The 22,578-nt window shown below is 46.0% G+C and overlaps 10 protein-coding genes across 10 annotated transcripts; 6 read left to right on the forward strand and 4 right to left on the reverse strand.

The window, feature by feature from the left end:
- Positions 1 to 43: 43 nt before the first annotated feature.
- On the forward strand, positions 44 to 1,127 carry TRIVIDRAFT_51663 (uncharacterized protein; the record flags this gene model as incomplete). Its single annotated transcript, XM_014099834.1, has 3 exons — positions 44 to 181; positions 253 to 955; positions 1,012 to 1,127. 3 exons carry the CDS (start codon positions 44 to 46, stop codon positions 1,125 to 1,127), a joined length of 957 nt encoding a protein of 318 aa, XP_013955309.1.
- Positions 1,128 to 1,812: 685 nt separating this feature from the next.
- On the reverse strand, positions 1,813 to 3,918 carry TRIVIDRAFT_202324 (uncharacterized protein; the record flags this gene model as incomplete). The annotated part of the gene is made up of 2 exons (XM_014099835.1): positions 1,813 to 1,829; positions 1,926 to 3,918. 2 exons carry the CDS (start codon positions 3,916 to 3,918, stop codon positions 1,813 to 1,815), a joined length of 2,010 nt encoding a protein of 669 aa, XP_013955310.1.
- Positions 3,919 to 4,584: 666 nt separating this feature from the next.
- Positions 4,585 to 6,449, forward strand: TRIVIDRAFT_90966 (uncharacterized protein; the record flags this gene model as incomplete). Its single annotated transcript, XM_014099836.1, has 5 exons — positions 4,585 to 4,837; positions 4,901 to 5,739; positions 5,810 to 5,920; positions 6,002 to 6,168; positions 6,244 to 6,449. The coding sequence occupies 5 exons, from the start codon at positions 4,630 to 4,632 to the stop codon at positions 6,413 to 6,415; spliced, it is 1,497 nt and encodes a 498-aa protein (XP_013955311.1).
- A 616-nt stretch (positions 6,450 to 7,065) lies between these two features.
- Positions 7,066 to 8,510, forward strand: TRIVIDRAFT_59507 (uncharacterized protein; the record flags this gene model as incomplete). Its single annotated transcript, XM_014099837.1, is given in 6 exon segments — positions 7,066 to 7,158; positions 7,169 to 7,173; positions 7,348 to 7,433; positions 7,515 to 7,782; positions 7,853 to 8,315; positions 8,388 to 8,510. The coding sequence occupies 6 exon segments, from the start codon at positions 7,066 to 7,068 to the stop codon at positions 8,508 to 8,510; spliced, it is 1,038 nt and encodes a 345-aa protein (XP_013955312.1).
- Positions 8,511 to 8,753: 243 nt separating this feature from the next.
- On the reverse strand, positions 8,754 to 12,555 carry TRIVIDRAFT_153261 (uncharacterized protein; the record flags this gene model as incomplete). Its single annotated transcript, XM_014099838.1, has 6 exons — positions 8,754 to 9,127; positions 9,893 to 11,016; positions 11,066 to 11,612; positions 11,874 to 12,212; positions 12,263 to 12,455; positions 12,514 to 12,555. Coding segments are annotated over 6 exons (2,619 nt in total), but the record flags the coding sequence as incomplete, so codon positions are not given.
- A 453-nt stretch (positions 12,556 to 13,008) lies between these two features.
- Positions 13,009 to 14,085, reverse strand: TRIVIDRAFT_153334 (uncharacterized protein; the record flags this gene model as incomplete). Its single annotated transcript, XM_014099839.1, has 1 exon — positions 13,009 to 14,085. A coding segment is annotated over one exon (1,077 nt), but the record flags the coding sequence as incomplete, so codon positions are not given.
- A 2,186-nt stretch (positions 14,086 to 16,271) lies between these two features.
- On the forward strand, positions 16,272 to 17,501 carry TRIVIDRAFT_81434 (uncharacterized protein; the record flags this gene model as incomplete). Its single annotated transcript, XM_014099840.1, has 3 exons — positions 16,272 to 16,436; positions 16,499 to 16,615; positions 16,740 to 17,501. 3 exons carry the CDS (start codon positions 16,272 to 16,274, stop codon positions 17,454 to 17,456), a joined length of 999 nt encoding a protein of 332 aa, XP_013955315.1.
- A 516-nt stretch (positions 17,502 to 18,017) lies between these two features.
- On the forward strand, positions 18,018 to 19,028 carry TRIVIDRAFT_153219 (uncharacterized protein; the record flags this gene model as incomplete). The annotated part of the gene is made up of 1 exon (XM_014099841.1): positions 18,018 to 19,028. A coding segment is annotated over one exon (1,011 nt), but the record flags the coding sequence as incomplete, so codon positions are not given.
- A 420-nt stretch (positions 19,029 to 19,448) lies between these two features.
- Positions 19,449 to 19,832, forward strand: TRIVIDRAFT_223393 (uncharacterized protein; the record flags this gene model as incomplete). Its single annotated transcript, XM_014099842.1, has 1 exon — positions 19,449 to 19,832. One exon carries the CDS (start codon positions 19,449 to 19,451, stop codon positions 19,830 to 19,832), a length of 384 nt encoding a protein of 127 aa, XP_013955317.1.
- A 438-nt stretch (positions 19,833 to 20,270) lies between these two features.
- On the reverse strand, positions 20,271 to 20,780 carry TRIVIDRAFT_51547 (glycosyltransferase family 69 protein; the record flags this gene model as incomplete). Its single annotated transcript, XM_014099843.1, has 1 exon — positions 20,271 to 20,780. A coding segment is annotated over one exon (510 nt), but the record flags the coding sequence as incomplete, so codon positions are not given.
- Between the last annotated feature and the right edge of the window lie 1,798 nt (positions 20,781 to 22,578).

Consider the following 22,578-nt stretch of genomic DNA (forward strand, 5'->3'; position numbering starts at 1 on the left):
TAGAAAACACATCTTATAAATAAGTTGGTCAAAAATTTTCACAATGTCTGCGCAAAACGTGGCTCTGCCGTTCGACGATTGGGATTCGATTCGCGTCAAGACAGCAGACACTAGCCTCTTCGCCCGCTATGACGGTACTGGCCCAGCAATTTTGCTACTGCATGGATGTCCGCAACATTCTGTACGTCAATTATACTCTTTGGTTTCCTATTGACCCAATTACTCGTATATCACTAAACCAGCATAATGCAGCTCATGTGGCACAAAGTAGGGCCGCTGCTGTCTTCCAAATACACTGTTATTGCCCCCGACCTACCCGGCATGGGCCAATCGACCCTGAGCGAGTCGGGAAAGTATACTTCCGCGGCAGCTGCAGAAGCCATTGTAGCACTGTTGGATCTCTTGCATATCGAAAAAGTGGCTGTATTTGGCTATGACAAAGGTGCTTCAGTTGGATCTGTGCTCGCATGGAGGTACGCCGAACGAGTGGTGTCTTTAAGCGTTGGAGAATATGCCCTCCCAGCATTTGGTCACGAAATTTTCCAAAATCCAGACCCCTCTAGGAACCTATACGGACATTGGCATCTAGCCCTATTTTCTGTCCCTGAAGCAGCTGAATTTCTCATCCGCGGACGTGAGAAGGAATTTCTTAATTGGTATTTCTGGCACAGCTCCTATGCCGCCGGCGCTCTCATATCTCCTGATCATGTCGAGCGTTACTCAGCAGCATTATCGAAACCAGGATATCTTCGCTCTATGACAGAGTTTCTCAATGGTAATATTTGGCGCGAGATTGAGTATTTCAGGCCGCTGAGAGAGGACCCGATTCGGGTTCCCTTGACTGTACTTTGGGGAGAAGCCAGTATGGTATCTGAGGAATTCAGCCAGAGCTTATGGGGACCTACGGCAACTTCGGTTAAGACAGTATTTGTACCAAAGGCTGGACATTGGCTAGGTGAGTTTTGACTGAACGGGCCCCTTTGTCGATATGTGTTATTTACAGATGAATAGCGGACGAAAACCCAAGGTGGTTGGCAAAATTTATCGACCAAAATGTTGCCAGCGCTGCTGTTGAGCCTTCTGTTGTCGATCTAAGTTATTTAGAGGATCAAATCACCATGATGTAGATGGTGCATGTATTTGGTAATCAATCATGGCTTCCCAGCTGTCGCAATTTTCTAAGAACCACGCTTCATAAAAGTACATGTTGTTTATCAACGCTGCTAAAGGTCTTATATGGACCAAGAATTTAGTGATTTCAATGTGCCGGTTATCTCGGATGTGAATTAGAACCGGTGTCGAAATGAAATAGATTCGCGGATGATTTGGCATTTCGGAACCGAGATGGCGGACAGTGGTAGAATTAGGGGCGTCAGTTGGAGGCTGAAGAGTGCTAGACGTGGGAATCCGAAAACATGGCTCTAGATTCATCAATTCTATCTCGATGTACTGCATAAATGTAACCTGATTCTACCTATTTACAGGCATTATAGCCCCGTACATCTTCACTTTTAGGTGACCGCTGTATGGGTACCTATGTTATCGGGAGGATCCAGTTCTTTCGATAGCCAAAATCCACATCCTTTGGGTGGAGAGGACGCTTTGCCTGAGAAAATGATGTCAAAGCAGGTGTGCATTCTCATCAAAGGCATTTTATTAATGCAGAATCACCAGAGATGAGCAAACTTGTTGATGATAACAGTAACCAATACACGCATATTAATCATTTATACAAGGAAACGTCAATGACACCCTACTATATGCTTCGGAATGCTACACAAGTATTGAATGTACGCCTTGGTGGCGCGTCGATCAGCCGCCTGCTCTAGCTGCAAACGTGCAAGCTCCCGCAGCTGTCCCGAGATATTAAACAATTTGGCAACCTTGAAGCATCCATCCATCCAGCCTCAAACATCACCACATACTGCACTCTCCGCCACACATGCAGTCGTTGCTCAGATTCAACGCATCGTGGCCAATCCGCTGCCGAAGATCCGCTGCCATCCGTCGCAGCTGACCGCACAATGACTGAGCAGCACTCGAATAGGCCACCTGCAGGCGTGCGTGGGCCTGCTTTGCACCGCTGCCGCCCGTCGCGATCGCCACCAGGCCCTGCGCATACACCTTCTCACGATCCGCATGGTTAAGATGCGCCATGTCTCTGGAGCGGAACCGGGGCAGCTCTTGGCAGCGCGATCTGATGGCATCCCGGAGCCCGACGAAATAGGCGGCGTCGTCGGCAGTGATTCGTCGGTCGCCGCAGATGGAAGCCAGCACGGAATGGACCTCGCATGAGCTCGACGAAGCCTCATTGGAGCAAGCACACAGATTGCCGCCCGCCCGCTCAAAGGTTGCACAGGCGCTGCCGGAAACAGCGCATACATCGATGGCGCCGCGCGTGTCCCGGAGCACAACCGCTTCAAGCGCGTCGCACACAATGTCCATGCAGGCGGCCACACCCTCATATCCAGCCGTGCCCCCCACGGCGAAGTAGGCGTTGTCTATGCAGCCCATCCGCGTGTCGGTACAGAGATCGCCTACGTCGTGTCCAAGTGCAGATGCGACGTATAGCCACGACGGCAGCCTCTCCTCCCATTCGAGACTGCTGGCGAGCTCGTAGTGCATAAGGACATCCCAATGGGCGGCGAACACCCACGCACGCAGCTCCAGGCCCCGTACCAGCCCCAGACTTGACAAACTTCCTGCGTGCCAATCCAGCATCGTTGGCCATTGGACGGCGAGCTCCATCATTGCAACCGTCCATCGAGCCAGGCTTGCGTGGCGCGCCACATCGCCGGTATATGGTGTGAAGTCGCTGTCTCGGACATTTCCATGGTCCAATGCAGTGAGGTAGGCTCCGAGCACCGTCAAATCCAGTGCATCTGCCAGTGTGTTGATGTGGTTGTTCATGAAGTAGTAATGCAGCACCATGGTTTCGACGGAGCCACGCGCGCCCTTGGCTACTTCTTTGCTGGATTTACCGCTCGCCTTCTCGATCTGGCGGAGACCAGTTCCGGCCAGCCACAATGCGTCGGCGAAGATCTGAGGCGTTACACCCGACCACATTCCACGTTCGTATGCCAATTCGATTTGGTCCTTGGTGGGCACGCGAGAACGCACCGCCTCTTGTTTGGGAGGGGCATTTGCGGCAGCGGCAGCAGCGGCTTGGGCTTGGGCTTGGGCTTGGGCTGCGGATGCTTCGAGAAGCTTTGTCGATGATCGGAGCTGTCTTGTCGACACAATGGGCTGCTTCTTTGTCGCTTTGGCCTGTTTCTTGGATATGCCGGCTTGTCGTGTCAATGTGCTGGGCTTCTGTGGTTTCGCTGATTTGGTCCGCTTCGCCAACGCCCCGGCGGCGACCTCGATGGACAGGGATTGTGACTGTCCAGACGTCTCTAGCTTCTGATTGCCGCACGAGCACCAGTGCGTTATGGGACCAGCGTCGTCCTCGATCGGCCGGCTGCGCTTATACCCGCTTACTAGTCCCTTCTCCACAGCTTTCCCGCGCAGCTCGTCCTTTGCGATATCCAGAGCCCAAGCGGCCCAACCGTTCTTCAGCGCATACATGGAGAGAGTCTCACACATGTCCGCCATGTGTGATTTGTCACCGCATGCTGCTGCACGTTCCACCTTTCCGCGGTGCACAATGCGTCCCCTCCCGTCGAGCCACCGCAGAACGACGGTTGAGTCGGTGCGTGCGAGGTCATCCCGCAGCTGTCTCAGAAACTTGCTGGGGAGGGGCCTCGGCGCTCCAGAGGCACACCCGACGCACATCTTCATGTCTTGCCAACAGACACTCACCCTACAGACTTGGCACAATGTAACATTGGTGATGTCAATGTCAAACTGGCCGACACCGCCATCTGATTCGCTTTCTGCAGGCCAAGAAGGGTGGCCGCCATCCTCCACTTTAGGCATGTTTCCTTAATTTATTTTCAGGTACGCCGTCACTGTGAGGAACGTCAAAGGGCTGGCCGTTTTCGTTTGATCTTTTTCTACCGTTCCGTTTGATTGGAAGTAAATGCGGCCACTTATATATCCCTTCGTTTGCATCACCGCTCTCTTGGCGAGCGGGGACCGTTCCCAGTTGATTGGGATGGTACTTTGCAGAGGCCCCACGGTTATCAGCTCACCGACGCCGGGGTTGCGGATGCAGGTTGGCTCTTCTTCTTTGTTCCATTGGCTGGTCCAGGCCATCGTACCATGTATGCCTTCGCTCAATGGCCGTCCGAATCCTGATTAAACGTTGGTTTTACGTGATATATGCTGTTGGTTGCTGCTCGTGGGGGGCTAATGCCGAGGCCGACTGGATATCACTTCCACGCGGAACAGCATGATTGGCTTCTGAATATGTGTTTATTTATCTCGGCTACTAGCAGGCTGCTGTCACCGGGGTCTGGTGGTACTGCTACTTTCTGTCATAATTACGGGCGTCATTGTGGAGGATACTGTTCACATCTCGTTCGGAGCTACTGCTTTAGGTGCATATTATTGGCCTCTAGCGACATGTCTTCACTTGACATGTATTTATTTGCCTCACTTGCCTTCCCGGCTTGCCACTATCAACGTCTCAGTGCTAGTTGATGCTTGTTGGAATTTGTCGTTGTGAACAGCAACAGCATCATCATCATGGAGGACATGCTTCGCCTCTGGATTGCCCTCGCTGGCTTCGGCGTGTATCTTAGTCTTAGGACCGTATATCGCCTGTATTTCCATCCGCTGTCTCATATTCCCGGCCCTAAGCTGACAGCATGTACGCACCTATACGAATTTTACCACAATATTATTCGTCCGGGCATGTTCTTGTTTGAGATTGAGAAGATGCACCAGCAATACGGTCAGACATGCTGGCCACTTCCCTTGAGCAACCAAGCACACTAACAAGACTTGGATGGCACAGGCCCTATAGTGCGCATCAACCCAAGAGAAATTCATATTTGCGACCCTGATTTTTACGATGAAATCTACGCGTCCAGCAGTCGAAGGCGAGATAAGGACCCCAAATATGTCCCTACATACGCCTTGCCCGGCTCCATGGTGGCGGCCGTGAGCCATGAGCAGCACCGCTTCAGACGAGGCATTCTCAAGGACTTCTTTTCTCGGCGTTCTGTCGCAGAGCTGTCCGACTCCGTCAACGAGCGGGTGCAGAAGCTCATGACGCGTTTCGAGGTGGAGCGAATGAACCAGACTATTGTGTCTCTTGATGATGCCTTCTCAGCGCTCTCCTCGGACATCATCACGGCATACTGCTGTGGTAAGGACTGGGACTTTATTGAGGATGAGAATTTCCGCAGCGACGTCCGCAATGCTGCTGAGAATGCGATCGCATTTACACACATCTCACGCTTTGTCCCCTGGTTAGTCTACGCAATGAGTGCCCTTTCTCCCAAAACCATGGCATTTATCATGCCAGGAAAAGCAAAGCTTTTCGAGTTTCTCGAGGCATTCTTGGAGTATGGAAAGATGGAGTCATACACGGGCAAGAGAAAGACAATGGTGGCCACTTTGGCCGATGAAAGCATTCCTGCAAAGGAGAGAGACTACTATCGGCTGAGAGACGAGACATTCGGCCTCATCGCTGCTGGGACAGAAACGACTGCGAAAGTGCTAACTGCTGCTTCCTTTTATATGACAAATGATCGTAGAGTGCGAGAGACACTGCAGGCAGAGCTGAAGCAGGTTATGCCAACGCTGGACAGCAGGCCAACGTGGGCAGAGCTTGAAAAGTTGCCTTATTTGGTACGTACCACACGCACTCATCCCCATATACTCTCGGAATGATGACATTTGGCTGATTGTTTACCGCTAGAGTGCCTTTATCAACGAATGCTTGCGCTTGGCTTATGGGATAACCGCACGGCTTCCGCGAGTAGCACCAACAGAATCTCTACAGTACAAGGAATACACAATTCCCCCAGGAGTGAGTGACGAATACCCAATGAATTTCCCCTCTTTTCAACTTTCGCGTGGCTTCACCGTCTAACCTAGACTCCGAAAAAAGACCCCCGTCAGCAGTTCCACATACTTTATCCATAACAATGCGTACATCTTCCCGGAACCGGACACTTTCCGCCCCGAGAGATGGATTGAGGCGGCGGAGAAGGGAGAAAACCTCAAAAAATATCTGGTTACATTTAACCGAGGAACCAGAGGCTGCATTGGCATCAAGTATGCATCAAACTAAAAACTAAACCCTCTCCCATTCACAACCCTGGTTGCACCAATGCTGATTAAAAGCTCTAGTCTTGCCCACTTGGAATTGTTCCTCACAATTGCCCATTTTGCCCGTCGGTTCAACATGGAGTTACACAACACGGAGCTGGAAGACTTTCGTATTGTCCGGGACATGACCATGGGTGTGACAAGGCGAGGCGGCTTCAAGGTCTATGCTAGATTATCGCGGGTTGATGAGTAATTATGATTCCCCTGACTTGGATCTTTGCTGGGGGGGGGGCGGCCGCAGTGCAGAATAGAGCGCAATTTCGCGCAACTCGAGATCCGCGTGCAAATGTGCAGCTACAGCTGCTTTGTTGATTATTTTATTTTTTTGCGGGGAGTGACCTCTCTCCCATTAGCTAATCATTCCCAGTATCCCGGATTCGCACCCCGTGCTGATTCCAAGAGCTTGGCAGCCAGTGATATTTTGAGCCCAAAATAAGACATGTGCCGCCGCAATCCTACGATTGCCTCCCATTGGTTACCAGACCAAAGGCTCCCAAACCCTGTCCAACGGCTTCTGGCGGTGAGAAAGTGTCTGGTAGCCCAAAGCGGATAGCTCTCTCGGGCTGAAGTCACTGTATAAACCCCGGATTCATTTCTTCCCTTGCTTCGTCTCGTGCTTGCGGCTTGTCGGACTGCACGGATTTGTCCGTGGCGCCCCGCTGGCCTCTCTGGCAGCTGAGAAACCCCCTGGCTAGCGGATTCTCAGCTGTTTAAAATGGTACCCCTTGTGGTGGTGGTTTTGTTTCAGTTGCCCAGTCCCTCCAACTCTCGACACTTTGAAACCAACACCATCATTGCCGTGACCAACAAGCAGATCGTAACCGTGCAATGGGAGCCTCCGGAATGCCCGCGGGGGATAACCCGAACCGCAATTCGTTGCTCGACCTCAAGAACTTCCAGTTCACCTTTGACTGCTCCAATTTTATTGAGCCCGACGTAGGTTGCCGCATCTCTGGATCCGTGGCTGCCAGCTATTGGCTACCGCTCTGCTCCATCTGCATACATATCACATCGCTTGGATACGATACTTACGCGACATCGTGCAGTCATCGTTGGAACTAATGTAGGCGGATTGCGAGATTCTCGCCCGTGCCTGCGGAGCTCTAACCCGTGTCTATGAATTAGGGACGACGATTCCAGGTCTTTGTCCGACAGCGTGTTGGACTACCCACATGAATTTGGCCGCACCTATCACGCATACCGAGCAGGATGTAGGACCTCAACCCACAACCCTATTTGCCGTTATCTTGTCCTTGTCGACTCCAAGCTGACCGCAGCCCTTGTGCCCGCAGCATACGCTTACCCCAACGATATTCCGGAACAGGAACGACTTGCGTTCCAGGGACCCATTATCAAGAAGCTCTTTGGAGACAGGCTCTACTTTGCCCCGCTCTCCCAGACGAGGCCTCCGCAGTCCATCCTCGATGTCGCCACGGGTGTTGGTGATTGGGCCATCGAAATGGGCGACCTATTCCCCTCGTCCGAGGTTATTGGCACAGACCTTTCGCCGATCCAACCGGACATGGTGCCTCCCAATGTCAACTTTTACGTCGAAGACTCGTAGGTGGCTGGCCCTAACAGACGCGACTGAGAGATAGCACCCCCCCACTAACCGTTCCGCGTCTTGTAGAAGTGATCCGTGGGAATGCACTGACAAGTTTGGCTACATACACACCCGACTCACGGCCGGTAGCTGGTGCAATTTCGAGAAAGAGATTGCAGAGCAGGCCTTTCAGGCTCTCCAGCCCGGCGGTTGGCTCGAGTCCCAGGAAGTCGAGGCCGTCTTCGGCTGCGACGACGGCACCCTTGACCCAGGCGGGCCGATGTGCACATGGCTCCACGAAATGAGAGTCGCCGCGGAAGACTTCCAGCGCCCTGCCATCCTGGGCTCCACCCTCAAAGAGGTATTCGAGAGGGTTGGCTTTGTTGACGTGCAACAGCGTATCTTCAAGCTCCCGATGAGCGAATGGCCCAAGGATGAGCGCCTCAAGGAAATCGGACGGATGTGGGGAGCAAACTTTTCGCAGGGTTTGAATGGCTTTTCCGTCCAGCTTATGAATAGGGTGTTTGGTCGGACGCCGGCTGAGATTGAGGTGAGCACAGACTCCAATGTTCCTTCATCCAACCACCATATCGACTTTGGCGCATTCGCTGACTTTCATTAGCTCTCTCTGGTCAAGATCCGAGAGGAACTGGCGAACCCTCAGATACATGCTTATATGCCTGTTTTCGTTGTGTGGGGGAGAAAACCGTTCGCTGGAGAGCGAACTGATGCTATGATGACTTAAGGGGGGGAAAAAATGCAAATGGACGCGCATGTACAGTTCAATTCCGCGAGGACTGCAATTCTCTGTACTATCAGGATTTATAGTTTTTTATAATGGGTATACGTATATGGTGTTCAATAATAATAGACGAGGATTCTTGCTCAAGATGGGAGTAAAGTAATTCATATGTTAAACAGCGTCACGTTTCGATATTACAAGCATGCAGAAATTAAACGACTATAAATGAATTAAATCAAAAACCTGTTATTTCGCGCCCGCTTGTTTCAATAGCGAAACAATATCAAAATGACCACCAATTAAAGCGGCTTGCAACGCAGTTTCGCCAAGGGTGTTCGCAGCATTCACATCTGCTCTAGTGGTCAGGAGGATCTTAATAGCATCCAGTTGGCCGTTCTCAGCTGCAGTATATAAGGCAGTTTTGCCATGGATATTCTTAGCATTTACATCTGCTCCAGCGGCTAAGAGGATCTTAATAGCACCCAGGTGGCCATTTATAGCAGCAATAAATAAGGCAGTTCCGCCAAAGTCATCCTGAGCATTTGGATCTGCTCCAGCGATTAAGAGGATTTTAATAGCATCCAGTTGTCCATTTTTAGCAGCAACATGTAAAGCGCTTTCTCTATGAGATTTCTTAGCATTTACATCTGCTCCAGCGGCTAAGAGGATCTCAATAGCATCCGGTTGGCCGTTCTCAGCTGCAGTATGTAAAGCAGTTCCGCCACGAGACTGAGCATTGACATTTGCTCCAGCGGCTAAGAGGATCTTAATAGCATCCAGTTGGCCGTTCTCAGCTGCGGTATATAAGGCAGTTACGCCACGGAACTGAGCATTGACATTTGCTCCAGCGGTTAAGATGATCCCAATAGCATCCAGTTGGCCGTTCTCAGCTGCAGTATGTAAAGCAGTTCCGCCACGAGACTGAGCATTTACATCTGCTCCAGCGGCTAAGAGGATCTTAATAGCATCCAGTTGACCGTTCTCAGCTGCGGTATATAAGGCAGTTCTGCCATGGATATTCTTAGCATTTACATCTGCTCCAGCGGCTAAGAGGATCTTAATAGCATCCAGTTGTCCATTTTTAGCAGCGGGCTCCAATACCATCTTGCCATCTATATCTGCGGCTAACAGTTGTCGGATGGCACCTAGATGACTACCTCTGACAGCGGCTTGCAATGCAATCTGGCCATCTGAACCAGAGGATAAGAGAAGCTTAATGGTATCTCGATCGCCAATTTTAGCAGCAGTCAGTAATGGAGTCTCTATGCCAGCGGCTAAGAGGTTTATACAGACTTCTTCATCGCCACGCTGAATAGCTGCCTGTAATGCAGTCTGTCCATCTACACCCGCGGCTAAAAGGGTTGTAATATGATTTAGAGTATCACCCCTAGCAGCTCTCTGTATTGCAGCCTGGCCATCTGCACCGGCGATGAGAAGCCTTTTTGTAATGTCAAGGTAACCTCCTCTAGCCGCCACCAAGCAGGCCTGGCACATCTCAAGATCCGAATCTTTAGTTTCCAGAATTATACTCAGCAGCGTATCGTCCCCCTCACTCGCTGCATTCAGTAAAATTCCATTTTTGTCTTTAGTCGTAATCATATTGGCCTGGATTAAAAGCCGTATGAGAGCATAGTGATGAAACTTTCTGCTCCATTCCAAGATGCTTTTGCTGTTTTCATCCCAGGGCCTCGTCACGAGATCATGCTGTCCCAGTATCATCTTTCCCCATAAATTCCATGTCTTAGATTCTGCTTTTCGAAACATTGATGTATGAGAAATCCAGTGATTTGATGCATATCTTAGGAAAGGGTACCCCACATGTAGTCTCTCTTTCGACTCTCCTGTATCATCTCGACGATAGCTAGCTAAAGCCTCAACGGCATTAGCAGCTACTGAGCCTCCTCTGGTATCAAACTTCAAAATCGTGGAAATAGATGCGGCTGTCTTCCATTTGGATCTCAAAGCTGTATCTGCTATAGCTATAGGTGGCATAGGTGGCAACGGTTGCTGTCGTCGAGCTAGAGTCGTTTGAAAGTCGTTGAAATTGAGATATGTAACGCATATCTCCCCCAGATAGTGATCAGCATCTTCAAGTTTTATATAAAACTGACTATTTCGATCCTTAGAGCACTTCTTAAAAAAGAATTGTTGGACAGTCTGGTGGACGAATTGAACTGTATTCAATTCCTCATCAACATGAACGAGGTTTTCGCACCATGAGCTTATGTGATTAATGCCGTTAGATCGTCGTTCTGTCTTTGAGTATTGCTGTCCAATCTTAATGAAGATGACCTCCCTTAGCTGATCTAGTGTCAAAGGCTCTTTCGCTGCAGCAATCCATCGGAAAATTTTCTTTGCAATTGTTGCGTTCCCCCGAGAAACGACCCGGTCGATGGCGCGATCGAATGTTTCCTCCAAGCTTCTGGGCAAATTTGTAATGGCTGCTCGGATATCGTCATCACAATGTTGTAAACTAAGCTCATCGACTTGAAATACAACCCAAAGAAACCTAGAGTGGTTAGTAAACGGAAGACATATTACCAAATTCGATAACCTACATGCCATTCGCCCCTTTCGATAGTGCCGTTTTAATCTCTTCGATAAGGTCTGAATCTCCAACTACAAGCTCTTCGTCCTGTAGTTTTTCCTGCACTATGCCTTCTACGTATGCTGCGATGTCGGATTGAGCTGACGAACAGTCCATAGAGAGCTGTTTGTAGGTCGGAAATTTTCTGTGTACCTCCCTTGAGACGCTATCACGACCAGCGAGGAAAAGCTTAGTATTCGACCTGGTGTTCACTATTGAAGAGAGAACTGCAAGAAGATCACTGCGATCCTGTTTTGCACACTCATCAAACCCATCTATTACAATATAGAGGGTTTTAAACGATGAGGCTATCCCTTGGAGCAAAGTAGAAATTTCGTTTAATCCGGATGCTAAGTTGAGTCGCATTCGATCCAAAAACTTTTCCACCTCTTCAGAGAGATCGGACGGGTTTAGCATTTGTCGAGTAATGGACTTGAGTATGACCTCAGCATTTAATGATTGTCGATCGTCGAACCGTACAAAGAAGAAGGAGATAAATATATCCGAACTGTGCTTCTCTGTTAAGAGTTTGTCGATTACGCTCGCCCTGCGGCTTTCAATTAGGAAATTTTCAAAATGCAGTTATTTCAGTTTACTTGCGTCAGAACTGTTTTGCCTGAGCCAACTACAATGGTTAGAATATTTACCCCGTAACAGCTGTATAAAGTGAAACTCACTCTTTCCAGAACACCATAGCAGAGGGCAATCTCCACTCTTAATCCACTGGTCGTATTCGTTCGATTGAAATAACCATTCCAATGTACCACTATACCGTTTACGGCGGCTTTGTTTAAATGGAGTCAAGTAGTCATGAGTCGATAGCGAATCAAGCAGCTTTTCCTTTCGCTCCTCTTTTTGCCTTTCGTCACTTTGCACCTGCCATGATTCCATTTTATCAGGGCGGTTGTCTTTTCGGTGAAAAATGTTTATTAGCTTTTCTTTTTTTGGATCATCCTTCTGTTGTCTAGTCTGAAGCTGTTGGATTTGATAGCTGGCCTGCGTTTTCGCGAGTGATATTGCATCTTTAACGTATTTACTGCGACTTTTAATGTCATCTGCATCCAGCTGAAATTCCCGTTCAAACAATTCCCGCGAAGAATTGAAGAAGTATGCTGACCCTTGTTCTTGTCAGCTAAGGTTGAGCCAGATATGAGGAGGTTTAACTTACATGAGCGTTGTGTGGTTTCTATCGCACGCTTGCAGCAACGAATAAGGGACGCATAGAAGCTGAAGAGTGCATTCCGAAGTTGTGATGAAGATGAATAAAATATTTGATAATCCCTCCAGCGCGGACAAAATCCCCCAAAGTCCATGAAGAACTTAGAGAGAGCCTCATAATATGCGACGAACTTGACGGCCACCTAATGTCGTAAGCATCCATTACAGCAGTTCCAAGTTCAGTCGTAAAGATATCCTCACAAATATTGTCAACTTCACACTCCCCCATATGAGAGGAGCAATTCCTAGGTGTGTTGAATCAAGTGCTTCGACTGTGGCAGAAAAATCTCGAACAGATTCTAGAACAGAATGTAGTCTACTTGCAATGCTGCGTCCCTTTCTGTTCCTGTTTAGGGAGTCTAGCTCGGCGGTAAGTATGAGGACGGCATCAGCTTCTGGTACTGCATTATTGCGTTGTAATTCGCGGCGTTGATCATCAGTGAGTGCCTTTTGGAAATCGGAGATGGCGCCCTGGAGTGTTTGAACGCCTCCATTCGGCTGCACGGTGACTAGAGCAGCAACAGAGGAGGATTTTCGCGTAACAGCATCGGTCCCCTGAGGTTTTGCTGGAGGGATATGGCGATTCTGATCAGAGTCTAATATCGTGTCAAAATGAGAATTCGAGTCAGCGAGGCTTCCAATCTCACCATTGCTGGACCCAGAGAGCTGAACATGATCTGATATGGTGTACCGTGCCAAAACAGCTTTGGCGACAGCTGCAGCCGTCGCCGCTGCGAATGGCTGCCAAATTTTGTTTTTGTGACTATCGGCATAATCGCAAATGCCCTTGACAACTATGCAAGGAACCTCGTCCCAGAGCCCCGCTCCCTCCATTTCAAACGCTATGATGTTGTATTGTTTGGCAATTTGGTCACGATGGTCGCCGGATTTCATCACCGTGTCTGCTGATGCGACACGCCCGATGAAAATATCTGGACATTGCGCTTCCTCCCATGGTAGGTGTCGCTTCCTTTCTAAACGCTGTCTTGGGACTAGTTTATCCTCTTCGCATCTCAGCTCAGAACAGGATGATAGTGCGGCTTCATCGCAATAACTCTCAGATACAGCGCAACATGGATCGGCCAACGATCCGCCTCGATGCTTGTGTTGGTATGTCGCAGCGAAGAGCTTATCCTCGGCGAAACCAGGGTACTTGTAACTGTATTGAAATTCTTTCATAATAGCTGCATCTTGCAAAGCTTTTAGATACCTAGCAGTGTTCTGTCGTAATTCGTTCTTCCCAGTATCAGATTTGAGGTAAGCAAGGAGAGTACGAATATCCTTGTTTGGTAGATTCTGGGTGGCCACAGCCATCTCCTTAGGGATAAACTCCCCAGGGTATTGTCTGCCAAAGTCGTATTGAATGATAGCCTCGCTAATTACCACGTCGCCCAGGAGCGCCTCACGTGGACCAAGCATGGGAACTCCGCCACAGACTCCCACCAAGAAAGCAACCCTCAAATTTGAATAGCTCGTCCGCAGGCTAGCTGCTGAACCAGCGACCGCGGCTTTGCCCATGTTGGGTAGAAGCATGAGCACGACATTGTGCATGCCGATCCGCCCATTCCTATAGAAGTTTGTATCTCCAGAGGTTCTCCCGTACTGTCTATTATCCTCGTCCCAGAACTCGTCCACGAGGAGTGTGGTGGCATCGTACTCGAGAGATAGGGCACAAATAATTGCGATCTGAAAGTCTTTCCGATGGGAGGGTCGATGGTAGGTAGGCTCGAAGCTTGTTGATGTTGATGGTGGAGGAGGTGATGGGGCGGGCATATCGCCTGATTCTGATTTTTGTAGGTGGTAGCTGAAGTAGTGGTGTATTTCTGGCGAAGGAGTCTGCGATTATCGGGTTGTAGGAGGAGAAATCGTGTTGGTGATTCAGATTTATTTGGAAGACTGAACGACTGTGCGGCGTGGTCCATGCCGCCAAGTTCGTTGCATGACGTTTGCGGAGTGTTTTTTACAGATGATGTGCGAATAGAAAGATCAGCGTGGAGGCTCTTCTGTTGAAACATCAATTAAGAGAGGGGTGGGTGGCTACCCCTGCAATCTGCCTCAGCTTGTACGGAGTACTCTGGGCCTGATTGGCGATTGGTGGCGGTTGGGCGGGCGAATCGGTGCCTAATAATATTCAGGTTGCATCAGCCTCAACTTCGAGGTTGCCGACGGTGTTTCGCAGTTTATATGAGTGTAAACATTTTTATTATTTATTTCACTATATTCATATCCATTGATCTCAACCTTTCATTTATTGATTAACAAATCATCATATTTTTGGTGTCTACATTCCAAGTTTAGTTCATTCCAATCACCAGCGCGTGAAGGACTGTAGTCTACAATACAAAAGATGTAGAGGTTTGAACTGTACCTACCTACCTAGGTATCTGGTGCTGATATCAGGGGATACTTTCCGTTTTACCCAGGGAAATCAGCGCACAAATCGCATCGATAAATGACAGCACCAGTACATGTCTTTTTTCTTTCTTTGTTTTTACAGGTGCTTTATAGTTATATGTGTTGTGTCGTATCTGTTGCTTTACTTTTCGTTATAAAAGATTCGGCATCCTTGAATTCTACCGATACTGACATCAGCCACCTCAAATCTAATGCAAGTCTATTCCAAACACGTTTTACACTTCGACTTACATGTTCAGAAGTCTTGCTTCACACACCTTAGTAAGCTCACCGACTGTATTACACTCGAATTCCAATCAAAAGTGATTGCTATCGCCGATCTTTCTCTACCGGGTTGTATATTGTTGAGCACCGGCGACTCGATGGCATTGATTACCGGAACATCCCTAATCTTGTGAAGATAATGCCGTCGTTGAACTATTGTACCATATTCCGAATAATTTGTAATTGAAACCATTTAGTGCCTTCTGTCTCCATGAATAATCGTTTCCTATATCGGGCTTTAAAGTAATATGTAAGTAATAGCCTCTCTTGATACTATATTCATCAGCCATCTTCTTAATAAACTGTTCATATACGATCACAGGCAATGCAACATGTCGTGTTCTGTGAAGCCTATATTCAAATTCAGTGACTTGCACCTTAGGCAGCGGGTGATCCCGAAGAAAGATATCGATGCACGCCCGCTGTTGGAGACGAACAAACTCGCACTCGGTAACAGTGTACAAATAGTTTTGGAAGAAGTGCAAATAATTGTTTCTAAAACAATATTGTATACGCTTCTAGCTCTTTTGCTGGATTCATTGTATTTGAATTCATCCATTGCCTTTTAACTCCCTACGGCATCTAATACGTCATTAACAAAATAAACCAAGAGTAATAGATACGAATATCTGGCCAGCATAACAAGGGTTCTTGCTAATTAGAAGCCCTCTAGTAATAGAGAAAATAGATACCACAAACTTTACAGTACCGTGTGTTCGTCCAATGGGGAATCAACAATGACTTCGCACAAAATACTATTGCATGGGCATACATCTCCGATAAATCATGCTATGTTTGAGGGATCTCTATTAGATCGCACTGACTGGAGATCGATCAAGACAATTATACACATGCATTAGTCTGAAAAGGTATTCGGCTTGTCCGCCCTTGTTACAAATATGGAATCAATTACACAATCGTATTTCGGAAACTTCATCTACGAACGATGTGGCTATAATATTTCTTCTGATTTGAACGGATAAATCGGGAACATTTGAAGGATTCGGTTGCGCTATTATGGAGCACGGAAGACTCACGACGTCTCTCCTGCTGATCTGGGCCCAATTGATCATCGCTTTGTTTACAATGCGACGCTACAGCGGCTCTTGAGCACTCGATCGAGAAGGTGAGTATAAACGCATGTGAAAGTACCGACAAAAGATCCACGCATATTTATGCGCATTGTACTACTATATATCTCTAGGATGATCTCGTGTTGTTTTTGCAGGAAATCTTTTGCTACTGTGTTGGTTCATGTTGCCCTGATAATTTAGTCCTCCATGTCGCTTAAAACGGTACTGTCGCTGTTGGCCGCTGTCCAGGCTGTCCAGGCCGACTTCTCGCATTCGGTGCATTTCAAGACGGTTGATGCGGTAGCTGCAAAGAGCATTGCCGCAGCAAAGGGACGGCTGGTGCAGGGAAATGCCGATCTGTGGGCTGAACAGGTATTAGAATATCTACAATTTGTCTACCATTTCATGCCATGTTGAAGTGCTAATCTAGACAGGGCTTCTGGTTCTCCAACTTCACCATCGGTGGCAGCCCCAATTTGGAAATTTTAATTGATACTGGCTCCTCTGACGCCATCCTGAACCCGGGCATTTACAAGCCTGGCCCCAACTCGGTCAACACCAACAAATCGTTCCGAATTTCGTATGCCACTACGAATCCCGATGGATCTGGAACTTTGTCTGCAAGTGAAAATAGAAACCGGTAGCCAAATGATCATGATCACTGACCAATAGCAGGCGTCGGGCCAAGTATACCGGGATGTCATTACCCAGCACGGCGCCAATCTGACGGTCTCCCAGCAGTACCTTGGAGCTATCACCAGCCCCAAATCACCGCCGACATTCCCCCATGACGGTCTCATCGGATACGCAGGCATCGACAGCAGTGCTCTCGGCCGTACCCCGTTTTTCCAGAGTCTCTGCGACCAAGGCACACTATCATCCTGCCGCTTCGGGCTGGCGCTCAACTCTGACCAGACCGGCACGCTTTACTATGGTTCCGTAGCGACGGAGAGCTTCAGTGGAAGCCTGATTTCGGTGTCAGCCAGCGACCAATGGATCGTCACCGGTGATGTTACTTTGAATGGCGCAACGGTTCAGCGCAGCGCCTCCATCATCACAGATTCTGGCACGACTGTAATCTTCGGGCCCACCTCACAGGTCAAGTCGCTGTTCCAAAAGGCGGGCATTCAATCGGTGCAAAACAGCAATGGCATCACCGGCTACTACGCCTGCGATGCGCCGCCTACCATTGGGCTAGCATTCAACGGCAACAACTTCAATATCTTGCCCGAGGCTCTGGCATTCAGCCAGAACGGCAATAACTGCACAGCTAGCATCCACGGGACGAGTGCGTTTGGCAGCCAGTGGCTAGTCGGACAGGCATTCTTTCAGGGCAAATACATTGACCACAATGTCGACGATGGGACCATGGGCTTTGCCAACTTGCAGTAGTTGTCATGTCTGGGAATATGAATAAGAATCTTATTGTATGGTGTCTATTACATGTACCCACCTGCTAAATGAGCACCTAATTGGATATCATGGTTAAGGACATGTATATAGTAGGTAGCTAATTGCTAGGTACACGGGTACATGTATATATAAATACAAAGAACAGAGCACCATTCTATTCCTCCAAATTGTGCTTGGCAACCACAGATCAAAAAGCGAGTGTAAATGATCGGGACTGCGCTTTCTGGTCATGGTCAATGCTTCAAATAAACATATCTCCCTCATAATAGCAGTCACACAGGACGGTGGGGAGGGGAAAGTTCGGGACCATGTCAGATTCTTTATCAACATCTTAGAGCCAATTGTCAGACAATTTAGGGTCTGAGTTTAGGCCCACCTGTTCGGTTAATCGAGGCGCAGCCGCGCTCGTCGTTAGGCACCAGTCCTAGGTTCCAAGAGACCTTGAGGAACTCAACCCAGACACCTTGAACTTGGGACATTATAACATTATCCGGTTCACACATCGTAGACACTCAAATAGCACCGCTATTTTTCTTCAAAATGGCTAATTGTTACGACGCCGTCAATGGTCAGAAATACCCTGGACCATCGCTTCCAACTCTGAATCATATTCGGCTCGTTTCTCTTCTTCCTGGGAGCACCAATACAATCACTTGCGAGCTTATCACAGTAGATATTGATTCAGCCCCAAAGTATGAAGCTCTATCATACACATGGGGGAATGCCTTTGATCGCCAAGCAATCCGCATACAAAACACTGTCTTGCAACAGTCAGCTGAGCTCTTAGCGACATCGAATTGCCTTTCTGCTCTCCGCCGTCTGCGCTATAGAGACCAATCGCGAATGCTATGGATCGACTCTCTTAGTATTAATCAATTAGATGTATCGGAAAAAAACCATCAAATAACTCTCATGTCCAAGATCTTCTCTCAGGCAGCAAATGTTATTATCTACTTAGGGGAGCCTGCGGATAACAGCGACTTAGCTATTGAGTTTATCACAGAATGCGACAACCCAAGCACGGAGACTACATCTCTTAGCTATCCAAATACTGAGCTTTTAACTGGCGCCCTTTATAGCTTCTTCCACCGCCCTTGGTTTACTAGGGTATGGGTTATACAAGAGGTTGTCTTATCAAATACTGCACTTGCCTATTGCGGAGAAAAGACAATTCCTTGGTCAGCGATTCAGAGCTTTAAGGATTGGAATATAGCCTCTCGACGGCTACAACAACTACCCTTTATTATCTCCGCCTCAAAAGAGTCATTGATAAAGGGAAATGTAGAATCATCAATATTCACGGCTCTTAATCGAACGAGACATTGCGACGCAACGAATCAGCGCGATAAAGTATATGCCTTATTACCTCTATTCCAGTCACTCAGCAAACAGTTTAATATCATACCAAAATATGGGGATACGGTTGCCAAGGTATATACGGACTGTGCTATCGCTCTGCTACCAGAGTGCGGGTTTAAGTTACTGTCTGCGGTTCAAGGGAAGTCGAGCATTGGTAATCTGCCGTCTTGGGTACCAGACTGGAGTATCCCGCGCAAGTGCAGTCATCTTGGAATACCTTCTTCATTCGGGGTATTTGAAAGAAAGGTCAATGACAAAGTAGCACCTCAACTCATCACTCATTATTCCACCATTAATGGGGAAAATGCTGTCTCTTTACGGGTAGCTGGACATTTTTGCGGGAGAATATTAGACGTGGGATCAACATACATTGCTGGTCGGGGATTGCTTCCTATACTTGAATGGCAGCGCCTTGCATTCAATGAATCTGTGGTCTGCCCAAAGGCTAGTGGGAAATCACGTTCCAAGACTCTAGAGCGTACCTTCTACGCTGTTTTAGCAGCTTTCAGTTATGACTTTCTCGGCGAGCGCCTTTATGATTTCTTTAAGCTTCATCTGCTCCACGGACTGTACGCTAATTATGAGACGGATTGGGCAAAAGAGGTACGCAAGATGGGCTCCCTGAGAAGCGACCAAAGGGTGATAGGAGAGAGCATCTTGCCTTTTGAAGATATTCCATTCCATCTAGCGGCAAGAGAGATTACTCCTACCTACAAGATATATATTCAGTCTGTCTTAAGAGCTTGCCATTCTCGTCGGTTCTTTATTACGGATACAGGGTATATGGGGATTGCTCCCGATAATGCCAAGATCATGGACCACGTTTATATTTGCGCCGGGGCTACTGTTCCCTTCGTTTTTCGAAGGATTGATGGAAAGTTGCCTGAACAAGAGGAAGGGCAGTTCCGGCTAATAGGAGAATGTCATCTTGAGAAGATGGCATGGGATGTCTTTGAAAATGCGCCTAATGCACTGGAATATCTTGAAATTGTATAGTAAAGAGTAAAGAGAATAATGGTAGCTCGTTATTACAATTGCACAAAATACTTCTTCTTTCTCTAAATATACAACTCATAAATACAACCTGCAGGCCTAAAGTCCTCGGTCATTTGACTTCGTTAAATACAAGGTGATACCACTGGTGTTGGGTTTGGAGAAACTGTCATTTGACAAAGAGAGAATATGGCGTACTGTTTTAGCTTCTATGGTACATACCTGTATTCTGTGACATGAGTGCCGGGACCTGCGTTCACTACATGTAGCCATCTTCGCTGGCGACAAGTAGAGGCAATTCATATTATCATGTATATTACATTGTCTATTCTTCATATGTCATATTTCTTCATATACAAATTGCTAACTTTTTGTTTCATCACATTGGCTTGCACAAAAATCCGCGGGAAAACCATTAACAAGGGCGTCCAGCCGCCGCACCTACTGCTTCAAAGTCTCATTCCACGACTGCCAATACTGGTTCTCCCAAACTGGCATGCACTTCACCATGTTTAGTGAATCAAGTCTCCAATTTATTTTATCTCCTGCGGGGTCTTGACTTGACACCGTGTGAGACGTAAACCCCTTAGCTTCCTTAATCTTTTTTGTTTGTGCCACAGAGTACTCAAGGTTTACGGACGGGACGACGGCAATTTTGCGGTAGCCTTTGAACCAGAGGTCTTTGCAAAATAACTGCGGCTCGCCTTGTCTACATTCACCCGCAGTTTCGTTCGCTGCCCTAAATTCTACAGTCTTCTCTAAAAGTGGTTGGGCTGTGAATGCTGTAGCGCCGTTCCAACATGAGAACACCTGAAAGGGACGCTGTGTGGAGAAACGATTTCGAGTCTCGTCAGCGTTCCAGAAGAGATTCCATGCCGAATTCCAATTCCCGTCGGGGGGGATTTCGAAGAGAGAATCGCCATTGATTGTGCGGGCAACCCATACATCATATTGAAATATATATCAATTGGCTCTTATCACTACCAATTACATAGTTAGCGTAGCCTCTCTACTTATGCCTAGTAACCGGAATAACCCCTATACGCCTAAGTACTAATACTTTCTATATTAATACCCTTATTTTTAACACTCCCATTTAATAATATAGGGGATTACTCCCACTACTTTTATATCTTTTTAATAGAATAGCTATATATACCTCAGAACTAACTTCCACTTGTCACGACCTAACTCTTATGGTTGCGACAATGGGCCTATAGGGTAGGCAGAACTGGATTAACTATAGGCCGACTAGCTAATAGTATCCGACTTATATAACTCTATAGATAAGCTAGATGAGCTACGACTTTAGCAGCTTGTTTAATAAGCTATATAAGCCTAAGGTTAACTAAGTATATAAGTTTATATTTATATTATTTATTTAAATAGCTTAAATAGTTAGTTATTAATATAGTAATTAGATTAGATTTAGCTACTATATTTACTAACTATGTAATATTAATAAAATAATATTTATATTTAACTTAACTGTTCTGCTAATATAAACCTAGAACTTAGAGGTTTGTCTTTTAGAAATAGCTAACCTATATTAATATATAGAATCCGGTTTATTATACGTTAATAACTTTTGTTTAAACAGTTACTTTAGACTTATGGGTAATAAAAGACTATAATATTAAATAGTTAGATTTTAAGTCTTAGATATTAAAATTAATTATAAAAGCAAAGCTTAAAATAATTATTTAAATAATAATATTAAAATTAAGGATAACTTTAAAGAAAGTAATAAAGTAATAGTTAATAAAGAAACTTTAACTTTAAAATAGGCTGTAGCTGTAATTAAAATGCTTTAAGGAGAAATTAACGCTTTTAAAGTAAAGAAAAAAGAATATAGTAAAATCTTATAATTAAAAAAACCTGACTTATATAACGGAGATTTTTAAAAAATAAATAAATATTTTATAAAATTTAATATTTATTTTAAATATTTTTTATTTATATTAGAAGAAAATAAAAATAAAACTGTTTTTATTATTATCTATTTAATAAGAATAATGGAAGAATAGGCCTGGTTTATTATAAAAGACTTTAAGGTTAATGCTTTAAATAACTAGAAACTATAAACCTAAGAAGTTTTTAAAATATATTAAGACTTCTGTAAGTAATTAAAGAAATTATTTAAAACCGCTAATAAGGAATAAAAAGCTAAAAAACTCTTTTAGAATATATATTAAAAAGGATCCTTTTTAAAAAATATTACTATTTTTATTTACTTTTTAATAAAAGTTAATTAAACTAAGGAAAGTAAAAAAGAAGTTTATTACTGTATAGTAAAACCTAAAGTTAAAGATAAATTATATAAAATTAATTATAAAAAAATAAGTTTTTTTAATTATATATAATAAACTATTATTATAAATAATTGAATTTAGGAATGTAAATAAGAAAGAAAAAAAAAAAAATTAGGAAACTTTTATATATAATATAATAATGTAAATTAAGGTAAAAAATAAGACTTTACGTTTTTTAATAATAGATAACTAGGATTTATAGACTTAAGTATTTATTATGACCCAACCTCTTACGAAGCCAGGAAGGTATATACCCCAGAATAAGCCCCAGACCGACCAACTAATTAAAATAGGATTACTTATATATAATACCCTTAATAAATTACTACTGTAATCTATTATAATCTAAGAATACTGTAATCTATATATAAGCTAAAATAGACAACTGGATATATAAGTTTATTTCATTACGATTATTTAAATAATTTAAATAGCCA

The sequence above is a fragment of the Trichoderma virens genome (assembly GCF_000170995.1).
Source record: "Trichoderma virens Gv29-8 chromosome Unknown TRIVIscaffold_75, whole genome shotgun sequence".
In the NCBI taxonomy this organism is placed as follows: Eukaryota; Fungi; Ascomycota; class Sordariomycetes; order Hypocreales; family Hypocreaceae; genus Trichoderma; species Trichoderma virens.